This window comes from Rhamphochromis longiceps, linkage group LG18 (genome assembly GCF_057381845.1).
Source record: "Rhamphochromis longiceps isolate RC_006_pf linkage group LG18, R_longiceps_female_GT1.1, whole genome shotgun sequence".
NCBI lineage: Eukaryota > Metazoa > Chordata > Actinopteri > Cichliformes > Cichlidae > Rhamphochromis > Rhamphochromis longiceps.
The window spans coordinates 6,306,729-6,324,511 of record NC_140574.1 but is presented as its reverse complement, the minus strand read 5'-3'; the positions used below and the strand labels follow the sequence as shown (position 1 = coordinate 6,324,511).

Genomic DNA, 17,783 nt, shown 5'->3' with positions numbered 1-17,783 from the left:
CTGAGGACATGGTGGAGACCAAAGCCAGAGCTATAAGACAGTGACCAATGGGAGCAAAGCACTCAGGGATGCAAAAAACATAACTCCAGTGAAAAATATTGCAGCTCAACAACTCTGGATATCAAACTAGGTACATGTTTATGAGCATATTCCCAATATCAAAACCAGTCGTGAAAAAAACAAACAGCAAGTTGAAATCTTACATGTTTAATTTGCTTCCAGCTCCTGGAAATTGCTCTGCGCTGTGTGGCAACTGCAACTTTACACAAACAAGCCCAGGAATCATATTTCTCCAAGACAGTGACGGAAAAAGACTGAAACAAAGGGAGACCCATAGCATGCACCCAACTTCCTACTAACAATGCGATGGACCTTAATTTACAGATGATAATTATGACCACTAGCAAGAACCACCAGCTGACACTGATGACGCAAAGCGATGATTATTTCTTGTTTGCCCCATTTGGAACATTGCTACACCTGTCGGCTTGTTAATGCCACCGACTGCTCACTGATCAGTCAAATAGCGCAAAACCAGACGCAGGACATAAATCACGCCACCTACATTCTTGTGATGCAAATAAAACAGCATCCAGCTTCACAGTGCCGCTGGTGTTCAATGACTCTAAATGGTCCCTTTAAGTTGGAGACCTGTCAAGTAGCAAAATAATGTAAAGGTACAGTACAGCATTTTAAGGAAGAAATGTCAAAACAGCACCACAGGTCCCTACAAACGTGACAGCAGTAATAACAGGTGCTGCTAATATGAGTAAAACCCTCTCGTCTGATGTATTTCAGATTTGTTTATTCCTGCTCCTTCAAAAACATGAACGCTGAAATGGAGACTTTGTCTCTGCTGCTCGTCTCCACAGCTCCACGTGTCCTGTGGTTGCCATACTCTCTGTATGCTGGTTATGTAATCACAGGGAAAGAGGAGAAGGAGGAAGAGGAGGAGGGTCTTGGATACATAGATACACACACCTCCCTCTCAGCACCAGCTTCTTCCTGCTGTTCGTCCCGTACTCACCATCGTATACAGCAAATCTCTGTATCAGTCATGCTTGCAGGCTCCAGGTCTCAAGTCATTGGGGGAATATGAGCTATTTGACTCTATTTATAGACTCTACAGTGCAAGCGAGTGCGTGCACTCTTCTCCAGACACACGCACATGTTTAAATTTCCGATCAATAGCTGCCTCTGTCAGGAGCGCAGAGCTGGAAATTTGAGAGTGCATGTACGATCCCATTTTTCATTGCTTTGCAGTGATGTTATCACTGATGGCTGCTTTTGTTTACAAGCGGGTGTAAACAACCCAGAAGGGCCGTGTGTACGATCCCTCTTTCTAATTTCTACATTTTGAGTGTTGAATCATTAGCTTCAGTCTTTTTTAAAAATAAATATATTCTTAAAACAATATTTTAATAAGATCTGGTATTTTCTCTACATTAATTTAAATATTTAATTTGTGGCTGTTATAGTTTTTATTTTAGGTATTTTATGTATGATGCCCGAGACCAATTTTTAATATTTGAGGTTCTTTTTTGGGTTTTTTTTACATTTCTTTCCTTTTTAAAAATGTAAATATATGTGCTAACCACGATTAACTAGCATATTTTGCAGGAGTTTCTGGTTTGTGCATTCTTCAGATTATTCAATAGTTCCATTGCTGTCACAAAGACTTCAGGACTGGCAGATTTAGGCCTGTTTTCACAGTGTAAAAAAGCTCATTTAGCTGTGTACGCTTCACTGTGTCATGGTGTGTTGCTCTAGCAGATTTCCTGTGATGTTCCTGGGAGCTCTGGCACACTGACAGCGGATTATTGCGCTGGAAATGAATCGCAGGATCGCCGTGTTTGTTTTTCCTGCGCTCAGGTGAAGCTGCGGTGAATCAGCCTGCCGGTTCGTGGCAGTTCGCTGATACAATATTTACACAGACCACAACAGAAACAGTCTGCCCCCCAGGTCTCTCTCCAAAATGGCTCTGAGGATAACTCCACAGGGCGCGGACGGAGCTCCGCTCTGTTCATCACGGAGAAAATAATCACCCGTTAATTTACTCACCGAATCGCCTGTCAGCAGAAGCGGGGAAGGAGCTCAGGGAGGCGAGGAGGAGGAGATGGTGGAGGAAAGAGAAATGCAAAGGATCCATGTCTCGTCTGGGTTATTCTCTCAAGTGTTAAAAGGACATTTTTGGTTTGGTTCTTCTTCTTTCCCAGTCAGAGCGGCCCCTTCGCAGCCGGAGGAGCGGAGGAGACGGTGGATGGATGTTGGAGGAGAGGAGAGAGGATGCTGGGCGTTTCTGCTGCTGGAGGCTCGAGCTCTCGCAGCATCAAAACACAAGCACTCACACACTGTACTTCCGATAGACATTTTCCAAAATAAAAGCTCAAATTAAAATAATAATTATTAAAACTTTAGAAACATACACAGGGCGGATCTACTGCGGTGGCATGGGGTGCCACCTTAATTTGCATAGTGTTCTTTTTAAAAAAATAAGCTTTCATTAATACTTTAAAAGTAAGACTGAACCGACAGTGCAGTTTAATGACATTTTGTGTAAATTTAAGTATGTAATCAAATTGTTACATACTTAAAGTTACACAAAATGTCAGTAAACTGCACATATGTTTTTGTGAATGAAATGTTTAATTATGCTAGGGTTTAAGCCAATAAAAATTACAGGCAATGTTTCATGAAACGTGTATACTTACTGCATTTGATGCATTTTAACCATATATAGATTATATTACAGAATGTAACACCTGCATATGTGTAAAGAAGTGCCTTTTATTTTGCCACCCCGCCTGATTTACATGCCCCCCCCCCCACACACACACACACACACACACACACACACACACACACACACACACAAACTACATGGAGATAGATAGATGGTCATCGCGCACATTTATCTCACCTTTTGCTTATATACAAATGCAGATGCAAACATAAACACTCTAACAGCTGTCTATATGCACATCGACCCTAGTGGAGGCATAGTAGACTGTCTGGAGTATTTAGGAAAAACATTTAAATTGATCAAATTGATCAAAATACTTTTTTATATATATATTTTTTGATGATTTTGCTTTATATGTATACGCATAGACGTATTTAACCGTCACTGCAAGGTTCAAATTTTACGTCACAACCGTCTTTAAAGCTTTTATTTTGAAGGTTACATCGCTCTATATCCAGATTCAGTTTTTTTCTGACTTGATGATTTAACAAGGAACTCTGATTCAGCACTACCGCTGCCTTCAGGTGCTGTCGGAGATAATCCCGTTTTTGAGTAGAAGGCAGATGGGAAAAGGGACGTTATTTATATCTACCTACCGAGAAACGTCAGACTTGAAGAACCGGGGATAGACATGGGGGGGAAATGAGCCAAAGAACCTGAAATGTGTGATGTTGGGTGCACAAGAGAAACATTTTGGATGAGCATCTATGACTCCTCTTGATAAATTAACATTCTATTTAGGTCATGGAGTAATTTCCAAAAGAATTAGCAAGCCTCAGTCAATCTCAATCTATAATTTTCATTTCAGATGTGAAAGGAATTTGCCAAGTGAAGGGAACATGATTAAAATACTGCAAAAGTGTTTAATTTGCTTTTAAACTACACTTTTCTACATTGTTTTGAGAAGTGAAGTGCACCTTAGTTCAACGCAGTTTATTCACATAATGCCAACCCACACAATAATCACCTCAAGATGCTTTATACTGCAAAGGAAATACTCTTACATTACTACAGAGAAAACCCCAGCAATCACTCATTGTTCAAACCTACTGTTTGTCAGGAACAGCCAGTTTGAAGAAAGTTGGCATAAAAGCAGAGGAGCTAAAACAGCTTGCGTCAGACAGACAATGAAGAGGATGAGGGACTTTAAGCAGCGAAAAAAGCGACTCTACAAGGGCTCAGGAATAAATAAAATGGGCTAGAAATGATCCTGGTAGATCTCTTTTAAAGAACTATTGAATCTTCATCAACCATTTCTGTTTTATGTCACTCCATGGGAAGATTGGAGTGACTGGTTTTAACCAGTCAGAACTATCTGAAGAGATTAAAAGCTTCTCCTTTGCCACCTTGCTGCTCAGGTCATTTATGACAAACTTGATGAAATTAATTGTACTGTGTGTGTGTGTGTGTGTGTGTCAGCATATCTAGGAGCAATCAAAGTGGGTCAGAGTGCGATTCACACAAGTTTTTCCATCTAGAAGAGCAAATCAGTGCTTGCAGAGGCCTTATCAGTCTGTAGGTAAATACTGAAGCATCTCTGACGTTTACACTCAGGACAGGAACAAAATGGAGACACAAGCACACACAAATCACTGACTGATTCTGTCAAACTCTTTGACCTCCTACTTTGTGGTGTGTTCAGGGTCACATAGAGAAACGTATACAATCAGGATAGCTGTGTTAGTGCTGGAAAGGCTGGAAAATGCAGCACTTGTAAGTGCAGCATCTTTGAGCAGAAAGTAAATAATGTGATATCTTACCAGCCTAAATCCATTTTTGGATGATTAAACAAACAAATCATGCAATCCCTTCATTTTTCATTTTAATGACAGCAAAAACTTTCACACAGTCTGAACACATATTGCATAATTTTATTTTCTCCTTATAAAGAACAAATTCAGACAATCTTCTGCAGAACCTGAAAACCTTATAAAACTGAAAACCACAGAGAAGATGCCTATTTCAGCTTGTTGCTAACATGGATAATTGGAGCACCTTTCACTTAAAACATAATTTCCTCTCACACTGTAATTTTCATATTAAGACCTACTGAAAACAAACAACATAACACAGCCCATGCGCTTGCAAGAGCCTCATGGGACACAAAGACTATCACTGATAAATGCCATGTCGTAAGCAGCACTGATGGGTATGGTGTTTTTATGACACAGGCCCCATGACTTCACAGTGGGTTACACGGCAAATCTAAGAGCTTTGGATGATTCATTTTATAAACAGATGAAACAGAGCAAATTTTATCGTTTCTGTTTGTTCCCTGTAAAATAACAGGATGACATTTTTCTGTCCATTAAAAGGATTTTTTTAAAGGTGAAATTCACTCTTTTCTGCCATATGTAGAGTAACAAATGTAAGCTAAAGCAGCCTTTTTACACTCTGAGTTACACTGAACAGATATCGAAGTAGTGGATTATTATTTACATCTTGCACATGTTTAAGGAAAACATGGCTACAGATCTATTTCTGACCTCTGACAAACATTTAAGAATAAACCACAAGAACCTGTTTAAAATGTAAAATGAGTTACAAGACAAATAAAGCAAAACAGCATTCTCTAGTGTTTACTGAGAGCAATGCAGTGCAGGAGATTGGCACTTTATGTTGGGTGTGTGAAACTTTACTAAGTGAGCTTTACTATCCTGTATTACACTGTAGGAATTTACTCTATTGGTGACAGTTGATCTAAAATCCACAGTACACGTCAAACCTGAACCAAACTTTTGTCATTTTTGTGTCACAGTAACAGCTTGGTAATGACACAGTTCAATGTTACATGACAACAGTTATCAAACACACAGCAGGCTTCTGTGGTCAAAAGCATTTTAAATTACTCCCTACTGTAACTATGCTCTTCACCTCAAAACCTATATCCATCCATCCGCTTTGGGGTCATGGGGGGCTGGAGCCTATCCCAGCTGTCTTGGGTGAGAGGCAGGGTACACCCTGGACAGGTCACAAGGCTAACACATAGACACAGACAACAATTCACTCTCCCATTCATACCTATGGGCAATTTAGTGTTTCCAATTAACCTACTCTCACTAACTGCATGTCTTTGGACTGTGGGAGGAAGCCAGAATACCTGGAGAAAACCAACACAAACACAGGAAGAACTTGCAAACTAAAGACCCTGGGCTGATGGTGGAATTGAACTCAGGACCTTCTTGCTGTGAGGTAACAGTGCAAAACCCTTTACCTCAGCGCTAACTTCTGTTAGACAAGTATCTACGGCAAGAAGAGCTGCAGTATTAAGACAGTTATACATTCAAACAATTGGTCTGTGCAGAACTGGCAAGTCGACAAATACTACACAGGCACATTTAAGATGGCACTGAAGATTCTTCTGTAATTGTGGGCTGTGAAATTGTGATTTTAAAAATAACCCGATACCAGATTTACTGGGTCAATTCTGGCCCCTGGGCCTCATGTTTGACATCCCTGACCTAGAGGACCCATCAGTACTGTGAGCACAAGGCAAATGGGTGAGCAATAAACCATTTGTACCTGATGTAGAGTTCAAGATTATTCATGTTAAAAAAGGTAGATCTGTTGGTTAATGTTGTATTTCTTCTAGCCAGATTTTGTTTATTTACAAGGCCTCATCTTTACCCATATTGAATCCCTACAGGTAATGAAAGTTTAAGTTATGCCAAAGGTCTCTATTCAAGCAAATGACCTCACCCCTGGATAATGATAAAAAGTGTCCTTTGTTTTAACCCTTCTTTTATATTTCCTAAATACACCATTATTTTAACTGTTGTCTGTTATCTGTTGTTATTGTCCTTAGCTGTTAATGTTAATTGCATTGCACTTGCAATTTTTAGGTAATTTTTGCCTATAAAAATTAAAATCGCTAACACGTCCTGAATACTCCATTTGATATCTTATTAAAGGCAGATTCTATAATACATATAATATGTAATAATTTCCATCAATAGATTAGATATAAAGATGACTATTGTTTATTTTCTCATAATAAATTATTGTAAGGTTTACACAGAAATTCCTTAAAAGCTGCACACCCACTAGAGAAACACATCTATAGTCTTAAAAATGACAACAAAAAACACAGTCCTGTACAGCTTCATGCTGCTATAAGCCAGCCAAAGCTCTTTATTAATTTTAAAAGACATTTAGGAGACATTCAGGAACAAGGAAGCTGTTTTAGCAATTTGTTGCTTCTTTCCAAACATGTAAATATCTCTGGGTCATGTACATTTTAAGGCACGAGATAAATTAAGAAGACACAGAAGTGAAATCGCTTTTCAGCCCATATGGAATAGAAGAGAAAAAGAAAATTCCCATTCTCTCTAACAGCAAATGTAACACAAGTCTCAAAATACTAACATGTCATATACTATAGTTTACTTGTGAATTTTTCCCCTTGCATACAGAATATTTATAATTATGTTGCATGACACACACAAAAAAAGGAAAAGAAAAAAGTAAGGGTCATTTTCACCGGACACACACAATACATGTAAAACCAGCATTTAGTTATGTTATGTTACTTCCATATGGGAGAAGACAAACTTGACCCCAGAGGCACAGGTTTCAAATCTGATGCTTTACAGACAAGACGGGAAACATAAATAAAAAAAACATCAAGACATTAAAATGCAGTTAACATATATAAATGTAAAATACTTTGTCAATGCTTGATGTGAGCACAAGGCAAATATCCAGAAGTTATATTGTGAGAATCCAAGGTCAAACTACCCCAACTTTTATCAACAGAAAATCTGCTGTTCTTTGGCTGCGTCGGGTCACATACACAAAAGCTATGGTTGTTTTGCATTTCTTTCTGATATAAATCCCTTCGGATTGTGTGCTGTAAAGTCAAAACTGTATTTAAAAAGATATAGAAAAAAAACCACGGAAGATCATTTTCAACTCGTGTCTGTGCACCTTCCTTCAGATGGCATTCGGAGTTAAGACTTAAGTGGATTCATAAACAAACTGAACAGCTGATGCTAGTGGAAATATGAATGCTACCGCAACAACAACAAAACCTGCTCTGAGTGTTACGAATAAATTTTTAAAAGAAACATTTGTTTCACTGAAGAAAATCATGTTGCCAAATATTTTTAAAGCCACTATGTGTAGATGCCTTCCAATATGTAATCCCTGTGAAATCGGGTGACATAAATGAACACTAGCCAAAACATTTGTTGCAAAGAACTAGCATTAACAGAATTTCAGTTAAAGAAGAGCATCAGTGAAGTGAGAATGATGAATTACTTTATTATATCAATGCAGGAAAAACAAGACTTTTACTGCTTTTTATCAACACATATAACAGGAAGTCAACAGGGGACAATAATAAATTAATAAGAAAAAAAAAAAAAAATCCTGGGGCTACCACTGGCTTCTTCTCAAACCAGACAATTATATAATTTAAGGTTTCCTCATAAAGAATTTTTGGATTTTTCACTATAATGTTAAGCTTCTACCATAAAATGTAAATAAAAGTTTAAAAACAAAAAAACCCAAAATTGATTGTCATTATGTCTTTTTCCATACGACCAATGGAGACTGTCCGTGGACAATTTACACTTCTACACATAGTGGCTTTACGTACATGGAGGATGAGTGGGTGATCCTTAAAACACTTCTGTTAAAATACAGTTTTATGATAGAATAGTAACACATTTTGAGAAAAATAAAAAACCCTGTAAAACTTAAAACCAGCAACTGTCGAGATGAGTTAGCTTAGTTTAGTCTTCTGATGAGCCTCCCTCTGCAACCAAAACATCTTAAACTTTCAAAACACGGCTTGTTAATTAGTTTTACCGATGTTCAGCTATCACTAATAAAAAAAAAGGGGTTCCTCTATGTGGTCTTTAGTCCCATCACACAACTTTGCTGTAAATAATTATTTTAGCCAGCTGTTAGTTTATTAATAAGGTTACTGATTTCAAAACACTAAATTATCTGTAAGGAAAGATAACGTATATAACACAGCACCTTATGGTACAATAAAAGATCATTTTGAGGTCATTTGGACCATTTCCATTCCCAGAGTGTCGAATAATGCCAGACCACCGATGTCTCGGGTATGCATTGAGATGTTTGGCATCTGTGCACTGACTCAACAGCCATGGCCAATAGTGAGAGTGAAATAGGTCTCACTCTACACTTTTTACAAATAGTTACTTGGTTTTGTTCAGCATTTTTTTTGTCCAGGTTTAATGGGCAAACCTGTAGTTGTGGTGACTAAACGTAACCCAAACAGTGAGGAAAGAAATCCCCCCAAAAGGACACACAAACTTTATTGTTAAAGTAAGCTAAGCTAGGCTAAGCTACGATAAGCTAAACTAGGCTAAGCTAAGCTAAGCTAAACATCTTCTTGCAGAGACCTGTGAGTAAAACATTTTCATCAAAATGTTAAACTATTCCATGAACTTTCAACACTATTTTTTTTACCACCTCTTATGGTTTAAAAAAATTGTACTTGTCTATAGATGAGTTTTGGCGATGTTTGCACTGAGTAAATATGATAATCAACAGATTTAAAAAAACAAACAAACAAAGAAAAAAAAAAGTGCAATATTCATATTCAGTTTTTACAAAACAAACAGGTAACACTTAATAATGGCCTTATTTCAATGTAAACCCAGAAACATGCCACCAAATAAAACAACACACGTGTGTGCATATCATTATTTTTGCTTGGGTTTTGCACACACACACACGCACACGCACACACACACTCGTTATTACGGTGAAATAAAGCCAGTGTATTGCTGTGTTACCCAAAACCCCAACTGTGCTAAATAATAAAAATACTCCACTCTTTGGTGCGACTCTGTCCAGAATGTTTTTGCATTTAAAAAATAAAAATTAAATCAAATGAAATAAAATTATAAACAATCATTTGGCCAAGTAAGACACCACGACTCCTTCTCACTTCTACAATACACCCCTGTACTCTGATTTGTCCAGCATCACTGTACATTATTTACACACTTGTACACTATCATTCTTTGTGGAAAGACAACAAAAAAAACAGTCACTTCTCTAAATATAGAATATAGGTTTCCATAGCACTACACAACGTAGTATAGTTCTCTACATGTATATACTCCCTTTAGCCAATCACTCACTTCTTAAAGGGAAGGTTTGCCTTGCGACTGATGTGATTAAATGAGTGTCAAAAGCTGCTTTTCTTAATCAGTTTGTTTCTTACAGTTAGAAATAATGAAAATTATTAGAAAACACATCGTACTGTAGAGATGGAAGTGAAGTGAATATAAAGTGGAAGTGTGGTGATATGATGACGATACTAATGATGGCGACTTAAAGTTGGTTGGACTTGGCCAGGCCATCTGAGCTCAGCTCATACCTGCAGGAGGGAAAAAGTAGTTTAGAGTTTGCTTCATAATCCATGAAATCTAGCTTTTTGCAACCTTTAACGTCACATCGCTTTCATTTATCTCCACTACAGGCACATTTGCCCTTTCTCCAACTGTTGTCCTTATACCAGTGATTTATAAACTACTGATGGATGTTTACTGTCATACAGCTTATTGAATGTTTGGCCTCAGGTCTGTGCCTTTTTTACAAAAATAATCTCACAATATTTAAGCAGAAAATTGACTAATCTTCTTTCACTTGAGAACTAAGTCTTCACTAACTAGTGATGGATGAGCAACAGTGGCCATTTTATCCAGTAAATAAGCCTAGAGACATGCATTTGTAATCCACAGACTTTAGACCAGGGGTGTCGAACTCCAGGCCTCGAGGGCCGGTGTCCTGCAGGTTTTAGATATCACCTTGGGTCAACACACCTGAATCAAATGATTAGTTCATTACCAGGTTTCTGGAGAACTTCAAGACATGTTGAGGAGGTAATTTATCCATTTAAATCAGCTGTGTTGGATCAAGGAAACATCTAAAACCTGTAGGACACCGGCCCTCGAGGCCTGGAGTTCGACACCTGTGCTTTAGACGATAGCCCACTGGCAAAGCCAATAGCCTCTAAACAGTCTGCACAAAAATGACTGGCCAATACAACTTAAATAAATAAATAGTACAGAAAGGCCTTTTTTATATATTCACGTGAGATGTGTTTCTAGGTAAGGCTAGCTCTAATCCAAGCTATTGATGCATTCACAATATTAATTTCAAAAAATATAATGTAAAAAATAACTTCATGATAATCTACTCAATCAAAAAAAAAAAAAAATATACAAGCAAACTTACATTTGAACTCATTATTCTCCAAGCCATGCTATGAACTCAATATGACATAATAAAGTAAACTGTATTTGTTTTAAATAGATTTGAAGCGAGATGAACGACTAACCATTGTGTCCAACCCTTGGTGATCTGATCATGAGTCAATTCCACCATAACCTGATTAAAAACAAACAAAAACAAACCCACAACGTTTTCTTATACAGTCAAAATGATGCACTTCATAGAAATATGACACCAGAAGCAGAAAGAACAGCAATACTTGAACTTTTAGACAAAGTCTAACAAAATGAGGCTTCTCTCAAAACCAGCGAAATTTCCACTCTGATGGCTTCATTGTGTTAAAGAAATGCTTTTCAGTTACACATAAATACAGACAATAAATTAAAGATGTCTGCACCTTTCCAAGCAGGCCTTTGTGTTTGGAGAGCAGACCTCCACCGTTCTTCACGGCAACATCTAGATTCCGCCTGTGGAGCTCCACGAGGGAAACGCTGAACTCAAACCTAAACAGGCAGAATGACACAGTGAATTTTTTTTGAGCTTTGCTCTGCTTATCAAATGGCTGAAAAAAAAAAAGTGAGAGGGGTGGACTCACGTCACATCGTAGACCGGGTTGAGGTTTTTCTTGACTGTTGGAGTTTTCCTTCGACCTGACCTCCGCTTGTCGGGAAGCAGGTAGAGCCGGACGTAAGGATCCGAGCCATGATCAGTGAAAGCTATGAGGTTTCTGAGGAAGTCAACAAAGGGTAAGAGTCAAAACACTAATGTGTCTGAGGAAGAAACACCCCATTTTTTTAATTACCTGCAACTGTGAACAGCTACGATGAGCTTGTTTCTCTGGGAGCTGTGTCTGATCGTCAGCTGGATCTCCCCCAGGGGGAAAAGACTGGGGCCTGAACCACTATGAAGACAGAAAATACATCAAACATGCTCACGATACCCGAGCTGTAATGACCTCTTAGGTTTGTTGTTGCACACTATCAAAACACACTTATACACCAACCAAACAGCTGCCTTTGTTGTTCAACATGTCCTTAAATCATGATATAAGATGTAAAAATATTAGGAACTATTGATAAAGACTGATAGATACTTGTGAAACTGCTCGAGTCTTTGCTGCAGCTCCTGAGCAGCGTAAGGGTTGGAGATGTCTGAAGCAATGCTGGGAGTTGGCTCCTTGCCACTGGCCAGGTACTGCTGGGAGCCCGAGATGGCCAGGTTTGAGGTGCTTCTCCCAGTCTCCGCCAAGCTCTTCCCTCCTCCACCTACACTGCCATCCTGCCCAAAGTCCATGCTTTGCTGGGTCCTCACAGTCTCCTTAGCTTCTTTCTGCCTGTTCAGCATCTCCTTGGCTGACACGGAGGATGATCTGGGAATGTCTGAGGTAGAGGCGGGAGGCTTGGGCGATTCTGAGGAGATAGAGGGCCGTGGGGTCGAGTTGGAGGACTCGGATTTGCGGACCTGCACTGAGGACGGGGTGGAGTTTGAAGCTGTTGAAGTGCCCTTATCTAGACTCAACACCTGAAATCATTATCAGAATAATTATTTTCACAGTTTTGAATGGCATAAACAGCAACAAAAAACAAACCTAGGGAAAGGCATTTCTATATTTTTGTTTTGAGAAAGAGTTCTAGGGAAAAGTTAGTCAGTGGATCTTTATGTCAGTTTACCTACAAATAAGATTTCAACACAGACGTGCGCTGTGGCATGTTTGGTTTCTGTAAACTTAATCACAAAAGAAAAGCATCATATAGACTGTTTTCCACTCTGGAGAGACACCAGGTGGTTAACTAGTTTTAATATTAATGATGTAAAAATGGGTAATGTTACTGCTGCCTTACAGTCTCAAATCTTCTGTTTAGTTAAGCAGTACTGTTAGCATTCACTTGAGAACTGCTGATAAGCTTTCCTATGAGGGTAAACAGAGGCCTGTGCAGGCACTGCCTTCTGTTCTGCAGAAAGTGTGCTGAAATTCAAAATCCAAATCATTACTCGTACATAGTTGAAATGATTCCTCAGAAAAGGTTAAAATGTCATTAACAATAACACTTTATAAATAAGTGATGCAGAAGCAAGACATGTAATGTGAAAATACTCATTGAATTTGATTCACTGAATTACAGTGGGGCAAAAAAGTACTGTACATAAGGTCAAGAGTTTGAATTTTTGATGTTTTATAGAAGCAATGCGATGCATCGTCATGGTAGTGGAGCAGTATGTACAAAGACTCTCCCCTAGCCTATCATCACATGCGTTTCTTCATCAGAATCTCTAGAAACCCAAATTCTCAAGTCACAGAGTGGGACCTGCATCGTCTCTGGCGAGCTTTATGGCTTCAAAGGAAATTGGCTTGGATCATTTTAGATCTGAAAAAATCATCCTTAAGGAAAAAAAATCATTGCTCCTTTACCCGCAGAGCCATTTTGATCTTGAGGGTACAGCTCGGTCCAGAGTTCCTCAGAGGGAACCTCTGGTTCAACGTCATCTCCTCTGCCTCCAGCAGGCGAGTCAGGGGCAGTGTTAATGTCCCCAGTGAACAATCGTGCTTCTCATCCTTCACCTGAAATATTAAGTGTGATGAAGTTTTATTTTAAGGCATAATGTAAGTTACAGTTCATATATTCCATTTTATAAGCATTTAACTGTTTATAAAATCAGCTGAATGTCTTCATACCTCAACCTCCAACTCTTGGACTTTGGGATTGTGGATGAGGAAGGTGAAGGTTTCCTCCCACAACGGTTCATGAGTCTTATACTTGGTCTGGAAACAGACAGAAAGGAAGAGAAGAAGAAAGTATCAAGCCAAGATGGATCATACATTCAAAGTCAAGAAGCAAGTGTACAGGTACAGGGCTCACGTGCTGTGAACCAATCACAGCCTGAACGTACATTTATTTACATTTATTAAAGCTTTGATTCAATTCATTTATCAGTCTTTTATGTACAAAAAATTGCTGCAATTTTCATAATTGGCATCTTGGGAAATTAATAAATCAACCAAATGTGGATTTTACGTGCTCTCACCTTACTCTCGTAGGACTTGTGTCCCACTCTGAACTGGACAAACGGGCTGGGATCACTGGTCACCTTCTTACCAGACTACAGCAGGACAAACAAAAAAACAGTAATAATATTGGACTGGGTATGCTAGCATTATATATAACAAGAGTGAGTGTTTCTTTGGACTTCAGTTTGAAACAAAAGGAGTGACACTGAACTCCACTGATTAAATTAATTTCTATCTCACACAGTGTCATTTTGTGACTTTTCAAGAAAGGAATTAAAAAAAAAAAAAAAAAAAAAGGACAACAGGTAAAAGTGCCCAGAACCAGTTAGTGTAGAAACCACACCAGATCATTGTAAAAGAAAAGATTAGAAACCAAAAAAATTTCAACTGTAGCTCAGACAACAACGCTGTTATTGACAGCACACGCTGTTAGAATCGGTTTTAGTCAACAAACACGATGAGAGGAGTTTGTTAATGAGTTTTAAAAACAGGAAACATGATCAGTTGTGAAGCTGCTCTGGATGCTACAGCAGCACTTCCTAATGCGAACATGACCTAATGAGTTTTAATACAACAATCCAGATTTTTAGATGTTTGATGTGATTATTTAGTCTGCGGACAGCAATAAAAGTAACATTAAAATATTTAAAAGAAGCATGTCTTTGCTGAAAATCCCCACAGACCTCTTTGCAAATCACTTCAAACAGGAACTATTTTCTTCTGGCGAAAGTAGTTCCAGTGAAAGCTCTTAATAGTGGGTCTGTGAACCATCACAACAGACATGTTAGTCTCACTGTAAATATTTTAAATGCAATTCTTGGAGCTTGGTTGACCATTTCAAATAAACTCCTTGACTGTTTAAGGTTGCCACAACTTTCCCTAAAGGTTGTCTTGAGTGTCTAAATCAGTAACAGTATCCACAGGATTGGTAAAGGGTATCGCCACAAATCAGCTGTGACTTCTGACTTTTAGAAGAACTACAAAATAACTATCAGTAGCAAAACTTGTAGCAACGGGAAACTGAGAAACAAATTCAGACTACTCAGATCAGTATTTTAAGTTTTAGACGTTTTTCCCTGAATGTGCTTAACGGCTTCATATACTACATGGTCAAAAGTATGTGGACACCCTTTATCTTCAGTTTCAGCAGAAATCCCAGTAGAGCAGCTTTTCCCCATCTCCCTGTGCTCAGGTCTCTTCTTGTTAAAAGGGAGTTTTTCCTTCCCAGTGTCACCAAGTGGTTGTTCATCGGATTACTGAGGTTTTATCTCCTAATACAAAGTGCCTTGAAGCAACGTTGTGATATGGCGTGATTTAAATAAAAGTAAATCTACGTGCCAGCTTGCATCAGCTTATGGCTCAGCTGGTTTGCAATTCTCTCATGGTGAATTGTCATTATGCTGCTTCTGCAAGCCACTCTGTAACCCACCTCATCTCCAGCTTCACCATTTCTTACATTTCAATGTCAAACTGTTGTGGGTGAGGGGATCTTGCTGCTCGGGTCCCTGACTTTATGGTTGCCAAATGTAGGGGCAGAAATGCCCAGAGGTTACAGAACAGAGCCACACGGCAAATAAACATGACCGTAAGTAATATAACAATGCTATTTTGACTAATGCGAGCGTTCTTTAACTTAATGGCAGCATTCATTTTTTCCACTTATTCAGCATAACATTGCCCTCAACCTTAAAGCTACATACATAAAAAAAAATTGTTTAGAAATCCCCCAAATTGATGTCTGACATCGAATTTATCAACATCTACAGTCGGAGAAACCATATCTGTAACTTTCCAAAACAGACACTCCAACATCCACTGGCAATCTGTCGAGCTCTTTTGTTTATTTCACAACAATTAAGACACTTTTCTCAAACAAAACATTGGAGTCCACATACTTTTGGTCACATTGTGCATAAGCGTTACTGTATTTCCTTTATATTATTTCCCCTCAGTGTCTGATCGGGATGGGTGTGCTTGGTTGCCGTGGCATTACCTTGATGGCCTTACTGACCGAGCCCTTCCTCAGCCCCGCTTGGTTGAACTCTAACGGATTGCGCTTTGATTTTCCCACAGGGACAAGGAAGGAGAGAGCGAACAACAGCACACACAGACACACACAGACACACACCACCAGGTTATTTGGGAAAAGAGGAGCATGCCGGGAAGAGGTGGAGGAAGGATTGGTGTCAGCACATCAACACCATCGGCATCACCAGATGTATCGGGATGCACCGCACAGTGACAAAGACAGAGAGACAACATGAATGATCACATGGTTAGTGTTATTCCCCAATTAAACCGTGACATGAAGTTAAAACTAGAGCTCAACCAACAGCAAATTCAGGCTGACATACACCGATGAATGAAAACATTTAACTTTTTATTAACCGCGTTGATATAACATTACTTTTAGACACTATTAAATAGTTTGGATATTAAAAACTCACGTCTTTTTCTGTTTTAATGAAATATTGAGGATTCTAAAAGATGTTTAGATCTACAGTTCATTTATTATGCAAAAATATCAGCCAAAACACATTGATTGGACTCTAGTGAAAATACCACAGCATTAGATAAGAGTCAGTGGATACAATGGACAAGAAAATACATGGGTGTCAGAGAAAAATGAAAGTCAGATGATTTGTGATATAGTAATGATTGGGGAACAAATATAAAGATTTCTAAATGGAACGAAAACAAAGATATTAAGACCATGGACAGCAAACCCAATGAAAAGTGTTTCAGTGTTGAGCAAGAACAGAATGGAGTGAAATGGCAACAAAACAGAATGTAGCATCCTTGTTATTCAACTTTCAACTACATCAAAGACAGAAACCAATTCATTTAGACAGAAGAAGCATTGTTGGGGAAAAGGAAGGGTAGCTGTACATGCTACTGTAAGGCTGTCATCGAACATCATGTTGATGGCTTGTTTACGCTCAGGGTGGGCCTTCATGCGTCAGGTTTTGGGAATTAGTGAGAGACTTTAACAGCCCAACCATGGACAGAATAAATATGTTACGCCCTGGGATGAGCTTGGGTTAGAAATATGAAGGTTCAGTAGGAATAAAATGGCTTTGATGTAACTACCCCCTAACCCTAACCCCCTAACCCTCAAGGGGTGTGCGCTTATCTGGCATTTAAACTAACAGATATACACATGCTGATACCTTTACTGGTCAATCTTATAAAACCTGGTTATTGTTGAGTTTTGTTTGTATGCAATAACAGTTAGATACTTGATATCAAGGACAGATAACCTATGATCATTGAAGTTTATCCTCTCAGATCTTTTATACCTCATTCTATAATTAACCATTTCTTCCAATGAGGTCCATTACTATCTATAAAAATCCGATAAAAGACGCCTCACGAATTCTAACAGGAGGACCCTGAGGCAAACCCTTGAGGTCAAGTCAATAGTTAGATGAATGAGATGATTCAGCTAAAGGCTACTCTGAGTGCGCCATCTTCAGATCTCCCCAAAACACTCAGGCCTCACCGAACGGACTGACCCAAAATAAAAATCGTTTACAGCCACACCTACACATTGTATTGATAAAAGATTGAATTCAGCAGGAACATATGAAAAGAAGCTTCTCACATTTCACATTATCATTCCTTGAAAAGAGACACGTATGTCTACTATAAATTAAATGCCATCTTAGCATTCACCATTACACAGTCTGTGCATTACTTTAAAAATAATCACACTGGCTTCAGGTTTTTGTGGAGCTCTGGCCTGTGATGTCAGAGTTGAAGTGAGTGGGCACATGGGAAGGGGAAAACCTGAACACACAATGGGCTTAAACA

At 38.7% G+C, this 17,783-nt stretch overlaps 2 protein-coding genes across 7 annotated transcripts in view; both read right to left on the bottom strand.

Moving 5' to 3' along the window:
* Positions 1–2,321, bottom strand: part of LOC146647597 (receptor-type tyrosine-protein phosphatase N2-like) — a 231,715-nt gene extending 229,394 nt beyond the window's left edge. For both annotated transcript variants that reach the window (XM_085390215.1, XM_085390216.1), the window contains exon 1: positions 2,062–2,321. In XM_085390215.1, the coding sequence (XP_085246341.1) occupies positions 2,062–2,149 (88 nt within the window). In that variant the 5' untranslated portion in view covers positions 2,150–2,321. The remainder of the gene's footprint in view (positions 1–2,061) is intronic.
* Positions 2,322–6,833: 4,512 nt separating this feature from the next.
* The window catches only part of esyt2a (extended synaptotagmin-like protein 2a), a 267,136-nt gene continuing 256,186 nt past the window's right edge, over positions 6,834–17,783 (bottom strand). For 3 of the 5 annotated variants that reach the window (XM_085388619.1, XM_085388622.1, XM_085388620.1), the window contains 9 exons: positions 13,988–14,062; positions 13,638–13,724; positions 13,374–13,523; positions 12,057–12,484; positions 11,766–11,864; positions 11,559–11,690; positions 11,361–11,466; positions 11,070–11,119; positions 6,834–10,106 (listed from right to left, as the gene is read on the bottom strand). In XM_085388619.1, coding sequence (XP_085244745.1) covers positions 10,061–10,106; positions 11,070–11,119; positions 11,361–11,466; positions 11,559–11,690; positions 11,766–11,864; positions 12,057–12,484; positions 13,374–13,523; positions 13,638–13,724; positions 13,988–14,062 — 1,173 coding nt within the window. In that variant the 3' untranslated portion in view covers positions 6,834–10,060. Of the gene's footprint in view, positions 10,107–11,069; positions 11,120–11,360; positions 11,467–11,558; positions 11,691–11,765; positions 11,865–12,056; positions 12,485–13,373; positions 13,524–13,637; positions 13,725–13,987; positions 14,063–15,963; positions 16,027–17,783 lie in introns of all 5 variants that reach the window. The other 2 variants (XM_085388623.1, XM_085388621.1) reach the window with 1 other exon arrangement.